The sequence below is a fragment of the Anser cygnoides genome, chromosome 1, assembly GCF_040182565.1.
Source record: "Anser cygnoides isolate HZ-2024a breed goose chromosome 1, Taihu_goose_T2T_genome, whole genome shotgun sequence".
Taxonomy (NCBI): domain Eukaryota; kingdom Metazoa; phylum Chordata; class Aves; order Anseriformes; family Anatidae; genus Anser; species Anser cygnoides.
The window spans coordinates 185,236,067-185,255,611 of NC_089873.1; the positions used below are offsets into that span (position 1 = coordinate 185,236,067).

General features: G+C 38.5%; 2 protein-coding genes across 3 annotated transcripts in view; one reads left to right on the forward strand and one right to left on the reverse strand.

Annotated features, from left to right (window-relative positions):
- On the reverse strand, window positions 1–9,229 carry NHLRC3 (NHL repeat containing 3). The gene is made up of 7 exons (XM_048051352.2): window positions 8,961–9,229; window positions 7,895–8,047; window positions 6,575–6,722; window positions 5,859–6,059; window positions 4,693–4,784; window positions 3,034–3,146; window positions 1–2,563 (listed from the first exon to the last, which is right to left on the reverse strand). Exons 1-7 carry the CDS (start codon window positions 9,042–9,044, stop codon window positions 2,335–2,337), a joined length of 1,020 nt encoding a protein of 339 aa, XP_047907309.1. The 5' UTR covers window positions 9,045–9,229; the 3' UTR covers window positions 1–2,334.
- PROSER1 (proline and serine rich 1) overlaps window positions 9,172–19,545 on the forward strand; it is a 21,284-nt gene continuing 10,910 nt past the window's right edge. The window contains exons 1-8 of one of the 2 annotated variants that reach the window (XM_013192595.3): window positions 9,172–9,781; window positions 12,841–12,906; window positions 13,629–13,697; window positions 14,141–14,235; window positions 15,918–16,011; window positions 16,521–16,631; window positions 17,323–17,406; window positions 18,319–18,397. In XM_013192595.3, the coding sequence (XP_013048049.3) occupies window positions 9,737–9,781; window positions 12,841–12,906; window positions 13,629–13,697; window positions 14,141–14,235; window positions 15,918–16,011; window positions 16,521–16,631; window positions 17,323–17,406; window positions 18,319–18,397 (643 nt within the window). In that variant the 5' untranslated portion in view covers window positions 9,172–9,736. The remainder of the gene's footprint in view (window positions 9,782–12,840; window positions 12,907–13,628; window positions 13,698–14,140; window positions 14,236–15,917; window positions 16,012–16,520; window positions 16,632–17,322; window positions 17,407–18,318; window positions 18,398–19,545) is intronic. The other variant, XM_013192594.3, reaches the window with a different exon arrangement.

A 19,545-nucleotide genomic window follows, 5' to 3' on the forward strand; every position in this document is an offset into this window, starting at 1 on the left:
TTTTACAATGGAAAATTCTCAATTTATTTTACCAAGTTATCCTATTACACAATCTTTCAGAGATCAGTTTCAGAATGATACATATGAAAAGCTTCACAGAATTAGAAAGTTAGTGCACAAATCAATCACTTTCTCAGTTTGGCCATAGACACTAAGGTGAAAAGGAGTCTGAGCATCTCATACTATATACTTCCCTTCTTAGCATAGATACCCGATTTCCAAATGTAAGGCATTTCTTGGCACCGTGGCCTATTTCAGTAAATTCAGACAAAACTGTATGAATATTCCCCATTTCTAGGGGCTGCAAAAGCCCACATAAACATAGACTTGGTAAGACATCCATGCAGCAAACAGAAACTTGTATAACTTATTTGTCAACATCCACAAGTGCACCACTCCTTCAGAGAAAACAGAAACATGTTCCCAGAGAGTTTCTAGTTCTGTTTCAAATGGATGTGACAAAGACAAAATAAATAAGGATGAGATGTGACGAGGAATAATCAATGTGCCTGAAACCCTTAAACCACCAAGATATGTTCATATATATAAAGATATTTTGGTAACATTTTAAAAAATAAATCCACCTTCTGTAGGTGAGAAATAGCTAAATTGCACAAAGCACAGATATCCCTGAGCTAGTGGTGACCTAGTTAAAAAATCCACACAACACACTGCAAAGCTATGTGGACCTATCTGCCTAGGTCTAGAGGAAGTACTGCTGCTGCCTTTTCAGCTAACAAATATTGCTTATTAGCTTCCATTTGACACCATGTGAATCATGGGTCATATTTGCTAGTGTATAACCTTGAGGTCCTGGTTTTGAGGCTGGCACAAGGGCAGTCAGGTTAGATCTGCCTTTATTATTGTGGACGTAGCCAACAACAAAGCATTTATATTTGGTGCATTAATCTCAAATAGCACTGAAATCAGGGCACCAGCCTCCACAGCTGAATTACTTTCCACTGAATGCATGAATCTGGCTTTTCTGGACAGTTTTCCCATCTGCTGACCCAGAAATTTTGGGGTCTTAGATTGAAACCTGCCAGACAAAGATGCATTTGCTTTTGGTGACATTCACTGATGTGGATACCCCCCATCAGAAAAATTCCATTTCCTACATTCCTTTCTAAGGAAGTAGAAAAAAAAAGTGTCCCTTAGCTGGTAATTAGCATTAAAATCATTCCACACTTACTCTACTGTGTGGAAACAGAACAAATCCTCCCAAATGTTTTGAAAAGCTAGTAGATGAACATGGAATATGGGTGCACAGCTTTAGAGAAGTACTCAGTTACTCACTCTAAGTGTCATTTCTGCCCTTGGTCTAGTCTGCCATGCCATTTTCTCCATCCCTTTCATGTAACTATTGTTACATGTACTCATGTACTCCCTCTATACTATAAAGTAAACTTAAGATTTTATAGCAACCTGTAAAGAAAATGAAACCACTCCAGACTGGAAATGGAACACTGGGAGAAAATCATGTGTCTCCTAGGCCCCTAATGCCAGTTAAGAGTTTCCTACGAAACTCAGATTTGTTTTCCATGAGGAACTTATATGAGTTAAACTTTGATATGTTCCGCTATGAAATCCTGATGAACAGAAACTCATCCTGGTATAAATCAGATCAGGTTAAGAACTGACATGGTTAAGAATCAGTACTTGGCTGCTGTGCACATACTTTTAATTTAGTTTGACATGTCTGAGATCAAGTTAACTGTAGCCTATTACAGACTTGACTGCTTTACCTGAAACTGAAAACTTTGATTTCACTGCAGTGTCATTAGCCACTGAAGGGAAATGCCAGCATCAGCACTGACACGGTAACCAGCAGCGTCTTATTCAACATTGTAATACATCCCTGTATTCCGTGTTGGGCAGTGTCAGCACAGAGTTCCAAAAAACAACTGAAGAAACATTAAAATGAGGTGTTTGACTACCAGGAAATCAATCATTTATACACTTCCTTCAGACAAGACCTGATCTTCATTTAACAATGCACACAGGCTAAGTAGAAGAGCCTCAAGATGAAGCCCTACACATTGAAGAACAGCAGCTGTGTTTACAAAATCATATAAAATAAAATTAAGACACAAAGTCATTTTCAGACTCCCAGCAACAAAAGCGAAAGCCATTATTGCATTACTAAAATGATTAACAGATCAAGACCAAGTACTTCTCCAGAACGGCAGCTAGGACAGATTCTTAGCCCTAGACTTTTGGGAGCACAATGTTCTGTGCTTGTCTAAAGAAATACAAACCACAAAAAACTCAGGGAAATGCGGTCATACGTCTCGCATGTCATAGAGCTTGTGCCATGGTCGTTGTGGGAAACCATCAGCTTATGGGTACATATTTTTGTACTTGCTGGGCTCCAATCTCTGCAATATAGATTGCTCCGCTCTTCATGTCTATATCTACAAGGTGTGGCTTGGTTTCATCTGCCAGCTGGATCGCGTTGACTATAGCACAGTCCCCAATAATGCCAACCGGTGGTGCTGCCAAGATTGCCAAACGGTTGATATTCATCTGAGCTACAATCAGATACTTGTAATCAGCAGTAAATCTGTGAAAGAGAGAAATGTATTTTTGAATGATGCACTCCATGTGACATCCCATGGAAACACCATGATGCACTTAAAGAAAACAAACATTCCTTCCTTAATATTCAAGTTTTTGAAGGCTACAACAGACTAAATGCCGTGAAACATTGAGAATTAACAGAAAATTCATTCAAGACAATCTTTCTTCCTGTAAAAGCTGCAACAGTAAGGCAAACAAAATACAACTTTAAAACAAAATTCCCAATTCAGCACTTGAATCCACATGGCCTGTTATAAAAACAGGATTCCTCTGTCACGTCAGCATACAACTAACTGTGTAGATCTTTGCATGCAATCAGGACCCAGCTGTCCGTTAATAAATCTGGTTAACTCCTTGTCATCAGGCATTAGATATCAACATTATAGCTCACCAATAAGAGTGTATCTTTTATTTATGTAATTGCATGTTTCTAAAAGAACTGTTCAGCAATACCTGACAGAATAGGGTCCATCTTCTGAGAAACAGCTACTCCAAGCCCCCAGCCACTCCCCTGTCACTTTATCAAATACCTGGATTCTTCTGTTGTCTCTGTCTGCAACCCACACCTACAAAGGACGAAAATCATGGCTATTCACGAATAGAACAAATTAAACACATCAGTTTCTTACATAAGCAAAGTATCCTGAAGTAAAAAAGTACACCGAGGAGGAAAACACCTTCACATTCAAAGCTGAGTAAGTAGATATGACTTCCAGATTTAAAACAAACTGCCTACACAATTAAGATGCACAAATTACTTTTATACTGTTTTAGCAGAGAAATCAATGCTCTCTCTTCATTTCTGTGGCTGTGATACAAATATACTCAATGGGAATAAATCCATATCCCCCAGTGAGAACATATGCACACCTTTTTGATTCTAGAGATACTGGTCTGTCACCCACTAACAATTTGTTTTTTAACAGTAATTTCATGACCCAAACCTCTGATAACTGCATCTGTAGACACAGATATGTTTAAAGCTACTACAAATATTGAGCAACTTCAACACTAGGCATTTTCAGCATGCTTTGTTTAAGTAGTTTTGTGAAGTTTGTCTCAGTTCAACCCTGTGTTAACAAACACTGTAAGCTAGCAATACTACTAGATAGTTCCAAGGAAAACATCTCATTTACTACAATCACTGAAATTTTAGCTGTTGACAACCTGTCAGTCAGATAAGTAAGTTTCATCACTTTTCTGGGATATCACCCAAAAGGGAGCAATAAAGAAGTTGACCTGAGATCCTTCATCGCTATTTTTAAGTGAAACACCACTACGGCACTCTCTCAGATTTCTTAGGAATTGACAACGAATTCTAACCTGGGCTGATGATCAGCACCACCTTGGCAATAATTTCTAGGCCCATCACAATTGCTGTCTTTGAATGCGTATACTCACGGTTCCCTTTCCACACCAAGTTGCCCTATCTTTTCTCCCTCTCACCCTGCCAGTTTTGGCAGAGAAGTGATTTCTAAAAACATTTCTTATTCTGGTTCAGTCAGCATTAGCATAATTAGCTGAAAACAGCTATTTAAGACGTTTTAGCCAAGTGATCTTATTTTCCCTGAAGAGTATTAAGGAGCAAAATATTAAGAACAGCAGGGGAGAAGCCAGATTACATTAACATCTAGAAGAAGTAGAACCTTGAATGCCTTGAGCTACATGTAGATGAGGACAGATGCCCACAACCTAGTCAGTGCCTTACCACCCTCTTAAAGCTTATCTGGAATTTCCAAATATGAAATTGGAGAAAGTTAAGTGCTTGGGTAGATATTCATTACAGAACGAAAATCTGCTGTACTCTCACCATGGCAACCTGTGAGAAACTGTATAAGAGCATTGCCAATGTCCATGCAACAACAGACAGTAACTTGTAGGACCCTTGTGTCAACCCTGGAGACAGCTCTTTCAGCAGAATCTTCAGTATGAAACTTCAGCTCACGACTGCTTTCACACTGAAAACTGTAAGCCACATAAATGACCCAGTTCCCAACAGGTCAAGGAAAAAGAAATACAATTTGTGTTTTTCAAATTCATCTGCCAACGGACTTGTTTACATGTAAAAAAAATAAAAATAAAATAAAATAAAATAGTCCTTTAAATCTTTACCCGTCCATACGGATCCACTGTCACGCTGTGAGGAATCTTGAACTGGCCAATGCCGGTCCCATTTTCTCCACTCAGCCAGATCTCTTTATAATCTAAGCAGTAAACATCATGTAAAATAAAAGCAAAAAAATAAAGTAAGAAGAAAACAAAATAACTTTAGCTTTAAGTCATTCCCTTGCAAAGTTATTTTCAGTCACTTTTAAAAGATGGTGTTTCTAAACCTGGAATTTTAATCACAGTACTTCTGATACTGGAAATACTGGAACTACTACAGTGACTACTGGATTGTTATTAGTGGTTACAGGATCATGGTTAGAGAAATGCAGCCATAGTTCAAAGCTTTGTTAAGCACTATATTGAAAAATAAATAAAAAAATATAGTAACAACTGAATGAGTATGATATCCATTTGTTTAGAAAATTGATGTTTTTCATTATGGCAGTTTTGAGTCAGTTTTAAGAATTCATCTCTTCGCAAACTAAATGTCGGCTAACTGCCACACCTCCCCTTTTTCCCAGCTGCATCCATGAACAGACTCACTTCCCTAACCAACACTGACCATCTCTGCTGGGGAATATGAACAAGCTAATCAGAATCACAGAATATAAGGATATCTAGACACCATCTGGCCCAACCTGTCTCTCAAAGTAGGGCTAGTGTTGATAGCAAATCAAAACCTGAAGTTAAATCAGGTTGCTCATATCAAGTTTTGAGCACCTACAAGGGTGGAGACTGCCCAGCCTCTCTGGGAAAACTACTCACTGCCTGATCACCCTTCACAGTGAATCCCTCCCCAAGATCAAACTGAAATTCCTCCCTCATGGCAACTTTTGTTAATTCCTTGTTCTTCATTGCGCACATCCCAGAAATCCATGACTCTGTCTTCTCTATACCCTCCCATCAGTAACTTGAAGACAGTGATAAGAAACTACCTTAGCCTTTTATCCTCCAGACTGAACAAATTCACTCTCTCACCTTCTTGTCGTAAACAATTAGGAGATTTCTACTAAGTGACAAGCAGTAAAACAGGATCTGACCCAACAAAGTCTTCAAGCTAATTTTAAAAGTAGCAGCTCAGCCTAGTCCCCACTTAATAGTATTCCCAAGTTATCATTTAAAATTCAAGTTGCAATTCCCACCTGCTGCAGAAATCTGTTTTTCCATACCTGTGGACAGTTTGAGCAGTCTGTTATTCATCCCTCCATCTCCATCCACAACATACATATCTCCACTTTCCTCTACAAAAATCTCTGCTGGTTGATCAAATTGTATCGGATTCAAACTTGAACCAGCATTCCCTGGCGTGCCCAAGATTTGCAAAAGTTTACCAGAAGGGCTGTACTGTTTCACGGTGTGCCCGTATTTTCCTGAAGTAAGATTTAAAAAGTGCAAAAATGTCTTAAGAAAACAAAATGGTAAGTATTACAATTGATTACAGAGATTAAAAGGAAAATCTCTGGACACTAGCAAGTGAGATCAATGAATCAAAACAAAATTATACCGTGAGACCATGACTGTGGGTTAGCAAATCCATAAGCTACAGCAGTATTTAGCTGTTGTATTACGGTCACCAAACCTAGAGCAGAAGACAAGTCTCACAGCCACAAGGTATTGTTTTCCTTATCCTTCTCCTGGGCAAAAAAGTAAAATAAAAAATGTCTTTGCTAAATTTAGATGCTACAAACAAACACATAGAACTACTCATGAACCTTTAGACTATTTTATGCAGCACCTGAGCAGTTTGTTCCTGGCAAGAAAAGCACAAATCTGTTTCACAATTATTTGAGAGCCTTATTTAAATAAATAAGCTATTTAAAGTAATATCTGCGCAATTTGCATTTTCTTCCCTGCCTAATACTTCTCACATCTCCACCTTGCATACCTGCTCCAACATCTGTGATCCATACTGAACTATCAGTTGCGGTGTTTAATACAAAGATACCATGAGGCATTTCAACTGTATCATTCCAGGAGTAAAGAAAGTAGCCTTCCTCTGAGAATACAAGTACCTTTGGTACATTATCTCCCCTCTGAAAAAGCAAAAAAGATCTATTAAGAAAACATATTAACCAAGTAATCGAACTTTTGAAAATTCCTCCTTGTAAGTTGTTTTTTTTTTTTTTTTCGATGCTTTGTGAATCATGGAAGTCTCTTGAAACTGGTAGTTCATTTTTTCCAGATGAAACAGGAAAGAGAGAGAGAAGGGTCCAAATTTAACATGCAGAGCCCTCCACTCATTCTGGCCTTCAACTTAAATCATGTAGATTCCAATTTTCAGAGCAGCTAAGCTCCTGCATCTATCTTGATCTTCATTTTGAATCATATTTATATACTCTTGATGAAAAATACATCAAGCACAATACAGGTACAAAAAAACTAACTGTACCGGTTAGTTACATGGTACTAAAGTACTCATGCTGTGCTGTGTAATTAAACCCCACCAGTTTCTACAGAAAGATCACCTTATCCATGATCTAAAGATACAATACATGGAAGTGGGTAATGCAAGTACCTGAACCCCAATTATTTTAACTGCGTGGCTTTGATTCCATGGGACACAGGCTGAATGAGAGGAAGGGGACTAGTCAAGATGCACCAGAAACACACTGGAACTTATAGTTAGAAAAGAGGCTACTATAACTCAGTTAAATTACATCATGTGTTAATATCACAGAAATTAAATTCTTTTTTTAAATAAGGACAAAAAAGTATGATCCCAGAACTTCTTTTAAAATAGGTAAGGCAGAAAGATCTATACTTATATTTTCACTAATTTTGATACAATAATTACTTTTTATACTTTAAATACTTAGTTATTATATTGAAATTAGTAGAAAGTATATTTTCCCCATATTTATATAATATAAAATATTTTATATATAGATATACACACAATTTTTATCACATTTATATATTATTTATAATATAAAATATTTTACATATAATATATATAATATATATAATATATATAATTATAGTTTACACACATTTATATTTACAAATACACGTAAATACATATGTATATGTATTTATCTATGTAAAATTATGTGTGTATATAATAAGTATATAAACTGATAACATAAAAATAAATTTTATGTAATATACATATAAAATAAATATTTATTTTTTAATCTAAAGCAGACATTTTAAGGGTACAAATACATTGGATTAACAAGAAGAGAAATGTAGTACTCTCACTCACTTGTCCCACGTAGACCAAACCATGAAGAGAATCAACAGCAACACAAAACGTTTGGCCAGTGAAATACTCTGGAATTTTAGGCCAGCTTATGTCCAACTTGTACATCTGTTGCTGTCCGCTCGAAGGATAAAAGTAATCAAATGCTTTCAACACCTGACAATACAAAAATACATATCCATTAGTAATTAGATTCCACAATGGTGGGATGTTTGTTTATAACCAGTTTTAACAAATATGAGGATCAGGAGAAACAGCAATAGAAACTAACTGTACATAAAGCATCATAAATTGATTTATTCAGGTTAGAAATGTAAACAGAAAAAGGTTTGTAGTTATCTTTTTGGACTGTATGTGGGAAAAATTTAACAAACTGGAAATTAAGTAACAAAGGTTGGATTGGGGAAGTTCTAGAACTTAAAGGCAAAAATACACCGTGGAACTTCTTGTACTGAAGTTACTCTTGCTATCTGTCAATTGTCCCACCCCAAGGAGGAAAACAGTAGAGAAGGTTTCAAATGCAACAGAATCAATAACTACTTAAAAAAAGCAATGAAATCAGAAAAATAGGACAGCACACATCAAGAAAGAAAACTACATCGTAGAAATGTGGAAGCGTAAGTAGGAACGGCGCAACTTAAGCCAATGTATGGATTTTAAAATGTAATGGAAGGAAAGAAGCTAGAAATGAGGAAGCGTAAGTAGGAACGGCGCAACTTAAGCCAATATATGGATTTTTAAATGTAATGGAAGGAAAGAAGCTGCAGCTTTTCGGTTGTATTAGCGGAGCTGAGGAAGGGAAGGCGAGCACAGCTGCTTTCCTGCAAGCACCGGGCGGGGACCTCAGCGCTGAGGGATCCGGCTGGAGCCGAGCACTCACAAAGCGGGGATGGCCGAGACCTAAAAATCTTTTTAATGTTCCTGTCCGCTCTGTCCGCTAGAGGTAGGGGTACGTGGATCCGAACTGAGAACGCATCAAACTACCATGGAGCCCCCCTCCCCACACACACCAGCTCCCTCCCCACACACACCTACACCCCCCGGGGCGCTGCCGGCACCCCCCGCCCACCTGCGAGCCCCCGAGGAGGCCGAGCAGCACCAGCAGGGCGCCCGCCATCACCAGCCACGGCCCCACCGCCCGCTTCCCCCTCATGGAGGCGAGGCCGGGCCGGGCCGGGCGGGCGGCGTTGCCATGGCAGCCTCGTGACAGCCGCTCGGTCCCCAGGCGGTGCCCGCCCACAAAATGGCGGCGGGCTGCCCAAAATGGCGCCGGCCCGGCGGGGATGAGGAGAGGAGGAGGAGGAGGCGCACAGGAGGAAGGCTCCGCGCTGTGTGCGGTGGTTCTGGGGAACCGCGAGAGTTGCGAGGCCGCCTTGGGGGTGCAGCTTCTCCTCAGGCACCGCGGAGGGCGAGCGGCGCCCAAAAGCGGGGCTCGGTGCTGGCGCTTTGGCGTCATAGCGGCGCGCCTAGCAGAGCGGCAGGACCGGGGCAGCGGGGCGGTAGCTGGGGGTTCCTCGCCTCGCCTCGCCTCGCCTCGGTGCTGGGTCCAGGCAGCGCAGCAGCCGGCATGGCGAGCGGGGCCGCCCCGCAGCCGCACGTCTGTCCCTGTCCGTCTGTCCCGCTGCGAGCCGCCGTGCAGAGCCGTCAGCGCTAGCCTCAGGGGCTGGGAAGAGCCCGGGCCGCCTTTCCTGCTCTCTGTTTTTTTAACTAATCTATAAATTTTAACTAATCTATATATCTTAACTAATTATATATTTTTATATATACTCTCGTTAAAATCTTTGGCCTGGATTATTTTTTTTTTCCCACCCTTTTCGTATATCTGCATTGAATGAACTAATAAAGATGGATAAGAAATCGTTTGAGACCGTGCTGGATGAAATTAGAAAGGTAATTTTTCGTTTTGCATGCCAGCTTAACCATTTCATCTAGAATATGACGAACACACCACGTTAATTTGTGTTCTTTAATAATCACTTGAGGCTTCAATAAAGACTAAATTGCACTTCAGTTTGAAAAAACTGTAATCCTGTGTTATCGGTGTATCCTAGTCAGTGTGTATCAAATATAATAGCATAAAGCTGTCGTGATGTGCTTGCTCTGTTTGAGATATTTTTATTCTCTTGGAAAACTGAGATGATGTTAGTTTAGTGCTGAAAGCATGGACAAGATGTACTTGAAAAAGTGCTCATCTGAAATAAACACTGGAATAAGTTACCATGAATTTTTTTCTGTCAAGGTAGAGGAGGATGAAAAGCCAAACTAACCGAATAGTTCTTAAGTGAGGGGAGGGCATTTGCTTTGTCCACATGGAGAAGTGGGCTTATAATGTGAGGTGTATTTCATATAACACCTTTTGTATTTAGGAGATAAAAACACATAACGTGTGAGAGGGCTGATGACTAAGCTGCATTCTGCCATCTCCCCCTGCTCAGGAGCATGTGCATGCCTTCCTCCAGGACGTGGAGTCCTGTATTTTGGTCTCCTGTCTGGACTGTTTGTGCATCTCCTGTTGAAAATGCCCTGAGCAAAATACTTGGTTGATGTGGGATGCGGAGACGCAAACCCAGAGATGTCTGGCAGATGCTCTCACTTCTTTGTGCACAGAGGCCTGCTTTTAACAGAGAAACTAGAGGTCCATGTTTGGGGCAGTTCCCCAACTGCTGGAAGTGGAAAAGGAGGTAGAAAAAAAGTCTGGATCCTTCAGGAACTGAGAGACGAATAAAAGGATGGTTCATGCCTTGTGTGGGAAGTGCAAACCTGGGGTGAGGCGTTTTGCTGTAGCTGAAACATTAACTAGGGGTGATGTATGTCACTAGTGTGCTGGTAAAGCTGTCGTGGTAAGGAAAGGAAGGGCTAGTCCCAGGAGTTTGTTATCATGAGCTGTCTAGGAGGGGGTATTTACCTGCAGACACTGGGGTGCTACAGAGAGCAGGTTCGGTCCAGCCACTGCTCAGGGCCATGGTGACTGCAGTGGGAGTAGTGTCCTTCTGGGGTACACCGAGGTACAAACCACTCCTGCACAGAGCCCCAGTGATGGGCTTCCTTAGCACCACAGCACTCGCTTGCTTTTTGTGTAGAGCCTTAAACACCCCTTTATAAAACAGATTGGTTTAGGGGTACGTATACCTATGCTGTGTAACCATCTAAAAATGACAGATTAAGAGATTTCAGGGTGTGGACTTCCATCCTAGTCTAAGATATTTTATGGAAAATTTGGGGAAAAAATCAAGGAGCAACTTGGCACGTGAAGTACTTTTTCTGAGAATTGGTGGTGGGAAGGAGTAATGTTTCAAACATCATGTCTGCATTGCAGCCCTTCAGAATATGCTCTGTGATTACTAAATACTTCAGACAAAAGGGGTTATGACATGTGATTGCAGGCAATTATATTTCCTGTATGCTTTCTGCCTGTATTCCCATAAACTGAATTTACGGTTCATCTAAGGATCAGCACTGTGCTGTTAAGACTAGCTGTGCTGTATCAATGTAATATATCTGTTTGTATCTTTGTTGGTAGCTCTCTGTTTAAACTTAGTCTAGCTCTGGAGTAGAACCTTATTTATTATCTGGCTCACAAGTAATTTGTGTTGGTACATTTCATTTTCAGCCTCACAATTAGCAGGAAAGAATTATTCAAATGTCTTAATGTGCAGCTTAGTGCCATCTTTCCCCGTACATGTTTAGGATTATTAACAAAATAAAATAGCCTTTTCAAAACAACAGTGCTTTCTGGTGCTGTTGTTACTATGAAGTCATTCTGTTGTTGATTTAAGGACTGACATTTCTTTTGGTAAAGAAATTGTTACGTGACATGCTAGTTTTCTTTTTTTTTTTTTTCCCCGTCCATGGGAAGAGAAGGATGGGAGAGAATTAAAAATGATCATGGAGAAGTGGCTCTGAATCCCCTGTGGCTTCAGTGTTTCTGGTAGTCTTGGTCTCTTAATGAGCTAGAGGGGTTTGCCTCAATCAGTGTGCAAGTGTGTTTCTGCGCAGCCGTGCTCCTACAGACAGATTGCAGTGATGGAGACCTTCATTTCTGTCTGTGTGGAGGAACAAGGGACAAAAAACAGGAAGAGTAGGGGAGAGGTTTTAGGGCTATGCTATGCAGTTGGGGAAAAGAGAAATGGGTGTGGATGAAGCTGGAGATGACCAGGATATTTAGCATGAGAGCTTGCGATAGATGGGGGGCTTGGAAACTGGAGAAGAAAGGTGTCCTGTCTTCTTCCTGCGCTGCACATGTACCAGTGAGCTGAGCACGAAGAGAGGGAGGCAACCCCGGCTGCTGGCCCGTGTGATTGTCAACAAAACTGTCTTACCACCAAGTCAAAAGTGGAGGCCACCAAGTCAAAAGTGGAGGCCAGTACTGCATTAAACTACCTTGCTTCCTTCATTTTAGCGGTTGCATATTCAAGTTTGAATTGTGGGAAGGTAATGATAAGACAACATCACTTTTCTGAAGTACTTAATTCTGTCCATCCGGTCTTGTTACCCAGTCTCCACATAAATTCACTGCAGTAAGATACTCTGCTAATTATGTTATGGGAACATACAAAGGGACTGAGTGAATAATGAACTGTATTATCTTATTTAGCGTAACGTTGATGTAAACTGTAGGGGCAAAAGGAAGAAAGAATATGATGTTCTTTCAGTTCAGCTTTAACCTAAAAAACAGTGTGAAATGAAATAAAACCCCCAAATAGTATTTCTTTAAAAACAGAAAAATTAAATGACCTCCCTCTGCTTTTCATTGTTCCCTTAATTCACTGAGGAATATAGCGTCACTTAAAAATACTGCAGTTAATTGATGCAAAGGTCATTTTGTAAGGTCGGGTATGTTTTTTAGATTAATAGTTTAATCTAACAGATGATTGTGCTATAATTTTAATTTTGAGGGGCTACTGATGTGTCTTGTCTTTTTTTTTTTTCCCCCCCCCTGTATCTTCTAGGCTGTATTGACTGAGTACAAATTAAAAGCTATTGAATATGTTCATGGATACTTCTCTAGTGAACAGGTAAAAGTCAACACTATCATGGATTTAATGGGAGCTGTTGGTATTGTGTGTTCAGTAGTACAGAAAGACTGCATCTCCGGTCATACTGAGGCTGATCATACTCACTTTTTTTATTTATTAACTGGGGAGATATAATTTCTAATTATTATATCAACATTAATCTGCTAAAAGTAATACTAAGTTATTTTATGTTATCAAAACCATTGCATTTTAGCTCCTCTTGTGTGAGGAAAATTGGGGAAATTAATCATGGAATTTGGGATTATTTTGCATGTATCTTCTAAACTGGTGTATTACAATAAGTACCCAACTGTTATTTTGGTCCTATCTGGATTTTTTTGTTCGTTTCTTTGCTTTCTATGCATGCTTAGCAAATATGCTGTTTGAGATAGTGCATGTTAATAAGCTTTTTACAAAAGACTTATTTTTTTTTATTGTCATACTGTGGCAATTGTGCATATATAGAAATACATAAAGAGGAATACGTATCTATTTTAAATACTTTCATATAATCTCATGACATAGGGTGATTATTTAGGAGCCTACTTGGACATAAAAAGAACATTAGATATTGATAGGCATTGAGGTAGTCAAATATCACAGATAGGTTTGTGTTTTTAGCTGTATACCACTGTATTCAAAGAATGGAAAGATCATATTGATGCTATTAGCATCATTTTTGAATATACATAAAAGATTAATTGATGGCTTTTCTGTTGCAGGTCGTTGAGTTACTGAGATACTTTTCCTGGGCTGAACCACAGCTCAAGGCAATAAAGGCTTTACAACATGTAAGTTGTAGTGGAATCATTCTGTGGAGTATGTTTGCTCTTTTAATCTCATTTTAAATTTGTGATGTGTGCTTTTGCAACTGATGGGTCTACCCTTTGATCTTCAGTGTTTCCTCATCTTTTTTTTTTCTATGAAATCTCATACTTTTAACCAGGGTATTTTTTTCTCACTAAAGTATCTTTGACTTTCCTGTGTATCACGAGAATAGATGTAGCCCTCTAACTATTGTTAACTTTCCTAATATCTCTGCTTTTGGCAAGTGCTTTGTAGGGTTCCTTTTCCAGGATTTAACACATAGAATCTCCTTCACAGAAATTAAATAAATATTTAATTGTTTGCTGAAATACATGATACAAAGCTGTTACTGAGTGTCATTTCTAATTAAAGTAATTGTAGTGCCTTGTTTTATATCCACTTTTTTTTTTTCTCGCTTGCTTGTCAGAAAATAGTGGCAGTTCCTGCATCAAAAATGGTTAATATTCTCAACTGCTTCACATTCAGTAAAGATAAACTTATCGCCCTTGAAATCTTAGCTTCGTAAGTACCTCTCATGCTGTATTTCCTTATGATGTATATATTGTATTTTGCTAAAGTTTGAGTATGTAAAACGTAATATACTTCTAGAATGAAGAACTGTGGCCAGTTAAGGGAAAGCACATATCCATTATTGATGGGGCTGTAAAAGAAGAAATAGAAGCAGACATTGTGCAGAATTCCATCTGAGTCTTGTGTATGCCTTTTCTGCTTGCTGGAAAAGTGTTGCTCTGCTAGTATTTTTACAGTGGTCTTTAAATATTTTTGAGAGTAAAGAGGGCCTTAAGCCTATTTCTGCTCACTGAAATGTAAAAGGCTTGAGACCAGAGTGTTCTGAGTATTTACCCTTTTGCATTTGAAGTCCTTTAAGTATTACATACATAAAAATGAGTTAAGTAAATACTTCTCTTAAATTGACATATTTGGTTTATCGATCCAATGTCTGTAAAAGATGTATAGATGTTCTAAATGTATGCTTGTACGGAAAGTGTGTTTTTTTTTTTTTTAACTATGCATAGCAGCTTCAAAGGATCTACCTTTTACACATGTTTATATTGGAACTCTTCTATTTGTTTTTTGGTGGTGGTGGTGTTTTTTTTTTTTTGCATTTGGTATGTCTGCCTTGCATATGAATGCTGTGCTGGCTTGAACATTTGGGGGGATACAGATTTGTGATACAGGTATCCATACAACAAATAAGATTGAGGATATAGGCATGACCTTACAGTTGGAGTTGAGCTGTGAGAATCTGTATGAATGCTCCTAGTCTCTTCAAACCAAAGCAAAACAGGGTAGCCTAGAGGAAGTTCAGCGGCATAATAGACTAACCTGTTTTGCTTCTTGAAATGGATTTGGAGCTCATAGGCTCTTTTGTTGTTACACTTCAGCTGGTGTGATCATTCATATTTTAATACCATCTTTGAGGTATTTTTCTTGGCTTTGTTCAACATTCTGCTGATTCCATTTATTCTAATATTTTCCTCCTTTGATAATTTGTTCTTTAAGCAGCTATATTGTATTTCCAGTAGCTTGGTGGGGGGTGTGATGTTTGACAGCAGTAAATGTGCTGTGGTCAGGGTTTTGAAAAAGGCAGGTGGAATCAGGCATTAGGCGTTCTGTACTTGCAAATTTTGTTGTTCTCTTTGGTGTGTCGAGCGTTATTTTTGGGAGAGGAGCAAGGAGAAAGGAAGGGTAGTTTTTGGAGGTATCTGAGGAGTTTTACTAGCTCTGCAGAACGTGGATAGAATTGCCAGGGGTTTCATCTTTTCCATTGTGGAATAAATAAGATGAAAATTTGTTTCCCTACCAGTCTACTAAGAAACAGCAACAAACTCATTAGTTGGTGCTTTTTTTCTGCTGTGCTGGGAATTTTTTGCTAGTAGTAATTAAAATTTTCTAACAAAATGCTATGACGCAAAATCCATTTTGTCAGCATAGTTATTTTTACCATAAAGTCCAGCCATCATTGTCCATTGTTCCACATTCATCAGCAATTTTGATACCGTGTTTCACTTATAGGTACGAAGTCCATACTTAAGCCTTTTGTTTTAATAATAATAGTAACATTATGACCTGAACTAATTATGCTTTTTAACGTATTGTTGGATACTGGCTTTTCAGTAGTGCATTATTTCTGATAAGCATATGAAACGATAGTAATCGTTCGTCATTGTTTTTATTTGTAGCAACATTGTTGATGCTCAGAATTACCGCCTTATTGAAGATCTGTTCAGAATTAATATGTCAGAGAAGAAAAGGTGCAGAAGAATTCTTGAGCAGGTAGTCAAGATACTCTAGTTTCCTTGATTCTGTCAAATACGGTATTGTTTGCATCCTTAATGGTCACTGCGGGGTGAAGACTTCCCATGAGGACTGCTGGGAACAACTGGTGGAAAGCAGGCTGAAAGAACCGGCTGCAAAAAGAAAAGAGCTATGTAATACATGGGAAAAAAAAGGGAAGTTTTTGTCAGACGTTAGAATAATGTGGAAAATAGGTACAGAAACAACCAATACTTAAGGAAATAGTCTGGATTTGTTTAAGAGAACACCAAGTGCTTAACCCTAAGTTCAGTACAAGCAGAGGTGGGCTGAGTAGAGTTGTTCAAAGCAAAGCGGACTTTGGCAGAACCTCACAAGGACTACTTGGCAAGATCTGACAGATAGAGACAAAGCTTTGAGTTGTTCCCTGTAGATCGATTTATGCAGTCTAAATGTCATGAAATATTAATGTATTTCTTTAAAGCATTGAACTTGATAGCAAATAATGACCTTTCTTGATTATTTTGCAGGCTTCAAAAACAGGTTGTAAGGCTCCTCATGCTATGATATCATCATGTGGCATGATTCCTGGCAATCCTTATCCCAAGGGCAAACCAAGCCGTATAAATGGAATTTTTCCAGTAAGCACAATCTTATGCCTTTGCTTTTCACAGCATTCTTGATTTATGATTCATTATAGTATAACCAAGCTAGGATTTGTATACATGTAAGGAGGAGTGGAATTGAAAGCAATGTTTTTTATTATAGTACCCCATAACACTTTCACAGTGTATTTGCATTATTTTTACTTGTGCATTCTTCCTGTGCTGCTTTGTATAAAGATTACTGCATAAATAAGATACTGTTCTTGTAAGGAAAAACATGGTAAATAAACTATAGCAATATTTGGCAGAATCAGAAGAGATATAAGGAGCCTTCCTGGTAGGTAAGTAAGATGGCCTGATATGGTCACTACATTACTACTGATAATCTTAGTGTAGTTCTTGAACAGCCAAGTTGAGTATTTCCTGAGAACATTTCAAGGAATGGAAATGTAAGTTATCGTGACCACAGGTCAAAACTCAGAATTCTAATTATGTCAGAAATGTGGACTGTTTTACCATGCACCTATTTAGAAGAAAAGCCCAGTGTTACATACTTCACATTTAACAAGCCTAGAACACAATTTATTTTTTTAACAGATATTAAGTGTCACTTTCAGAATATTCAAAAACTCCGATGTAGTTTAGAAATAAGGCAAATATGCCAGAAATTCTATAGCACTATTTATTTCTAAATTAATACCTAATAGTTAATTTTCTTTTGTTTCAGGGAACCCCTGTCAAAAAGGACACAGAAGAGTGTACTAATGAAGGAAAGGGAATAGCAGCCCGCATACTTGGACCATCCAAACCAGTATGTGTTAAAAATGAATGAATAAATGAAACTTTTAAGAAAAAAAAAATTCAACTGCAGATTTAATAAGGCTTTTATATGAAATACTGTTATGTTTCAAGAAGAGCGGCAAAAACTGAGCTTTTATAATAAAGATAATATGACCTAGAATTTTTTTTATTTAACTTTAAAAGAATCAAACTCTGTATTATATCTTCAGGGAATAGGATTCTCTAGTGGATACAGCATGCATGCATTCAAAAGCAGAATTTAAACTACAGTAGCAGAAGAGAAAACTAAAAGCAGTTTTAGTAGTCTGTCATGAGCTAGTAGAAGCTTTAGGCACAAATATCTGCAATTTTATATTACAGTCTCTGGGGTTTTGCTACATGAACATAAAAATGCATCTTGGAAGTGTGAATTATGGCAGTGCTATAGGAGAAGGTTATTTTTTCTGAACAGCACATCTGATCTATATTTCAATGTTTTTAAGCATGTAGGACAAACTTTCAAAGAAGCTAATACTATTTGGAAGTATTGTTCTAATGTTTTATTTCCACTTTTATTATGAGATATTTCCCACTGATCTGTATTATTTTAAAGGCAGCATTCATTAGTTTTAAATCTGCTTTATCTTTAAAATGGGAAATCGGTCCAAGACTGCAGTGTGAAGACTACAGGAAGGAGTTCCCTTTCCCACCGGTGCTCAGGTTTACATTAAAATCTAAAGTTGTACTAGTGATGTTTGTTTCCTTCTCTTTAGAAATAATGAAATATTTGCAGTCATTGTGGATATTGCAAAGGAATTTGATATCATAAATATTTTTACTATGAAGAACAGCTGCCTGTAGTACTATCTAAATGTTAGCTTTCTGCGAAATATTAGGTAATGCTTTCATTATTGCTTCTTCTGTTTGTTTTTTATTTATGTAGGCTCCATCAACCTACAATCCTCACAAACCTGTTCCATACCCCATCCCACCATGTCGGCCACATGCAACTATTGCACCAAGTAAGACTTCTATGTGTTTTAGGTTGATACTATTGTTTCATGCATTTGCCTTTTAAGTAATTAAGTGTCGGTTTCTCTGACTGTTTCTGAAATGGGTTTGTGCTCCGTAAGCACGCTCTGAATACCGGCTTCTACCTCTTTTTCATGAATGCAGAGTTGATAAAAAGATAAAATTTAATTCTTTTTTGAACATTAACATCATAAGAAAGAATACCGATCCTGTTCTGATGCCAGAGTAATTCATTTATGGGAGGCATGTGTGTTGGATAAGACTAGGGCTGTGTCTTTGTTTTAATGTTTGACCAAGGTTTGAATTTTGGCTTGACAAGTCTGTTAACTTGTTGCTATTGTGCCAAACTTAGGATATGGTCAGGCACAGCACTGAATTAGGTGGAAAGATGTAGCAACTTGCTGGGTGGCAGTAATTTGTTTCTCAGTTAGCTTCAGTAAAAGCACTCTGCTGCCTGTCTATCACAATGGAACACAGTTTCATAAAAGAAAACTTTAGGCATGTAGATTTCAGTCTCAGAAGGGATATAACGATTGCCCTTGCTGCACGTTTGGTCTGCCTGTTCCTATCCTTGTGCTTTAGGCAAGATTGAGCCTTTCTTTCTATGTTCCTCTCTTTGTTCTGCTGCATCAGTTGTTTGATTCAAGGCACTTGGTAGCACTTGTCTCACCTGCAACTGGACTTGATCTGCCTAAATGCTCTTCCTAGCAAGTGACACAAATGAGTGACGAAGACTTTGCTTGCAGTACTATTAAACTGACATTTCTTTGGAATAGAAGGTTGGAGTACTTATATATAGGCAGGCTGCAGTCTTTTTTGTGCAGCAGCTGAAAACTTTTTCTGATCTTGCAATTCTGTACTGCAAAGTGAAGAGTGCTCTGGTTTGCAAGCTTGCTTTTCACTGGTTTTAGGAATTTCAGGGAGTTTTTAAGGCATTTGATGAGAAAGCGTGATAGACCATTTGGCAAGCATATTGAAAGGTGAGTCATCTAACCAACTCAACGTCTACAAATCTCTTTATATCAGTCCAGAAAAATGGGCAGTACTAGCAGCTAAAGTCTGATGGCTTGTGCCCTAGAAATGGCTTGCTCTCCAAAAACTGTACAGGAAACTTGCAGACCAGTTCAAATTTATATTA

Coding starts and splice junctions, on each gene's coding strand:
- NHLRC3 (XM_048051352.2), bottom strand. CDS start 9,044: ATGAGGGGGAAGCGGGCGGTGGGGCCGTGGCTGGTGATGGCGGGCGCC. Junction 8,048..8,960: donor GCCTCCTCGGGGGCTCGCAG/GTGGGCGGGGGG, acceptor TTGTATTGTCAG/GTGTTGAAAGCATTTGATTA. Junction 6,060..6,574: donor GATCACAGATGTTGGAGCAG/GTATGCAAGGTG, acceptor ATCTTACTTCAG/GAAAATACGGGCACACCGTG.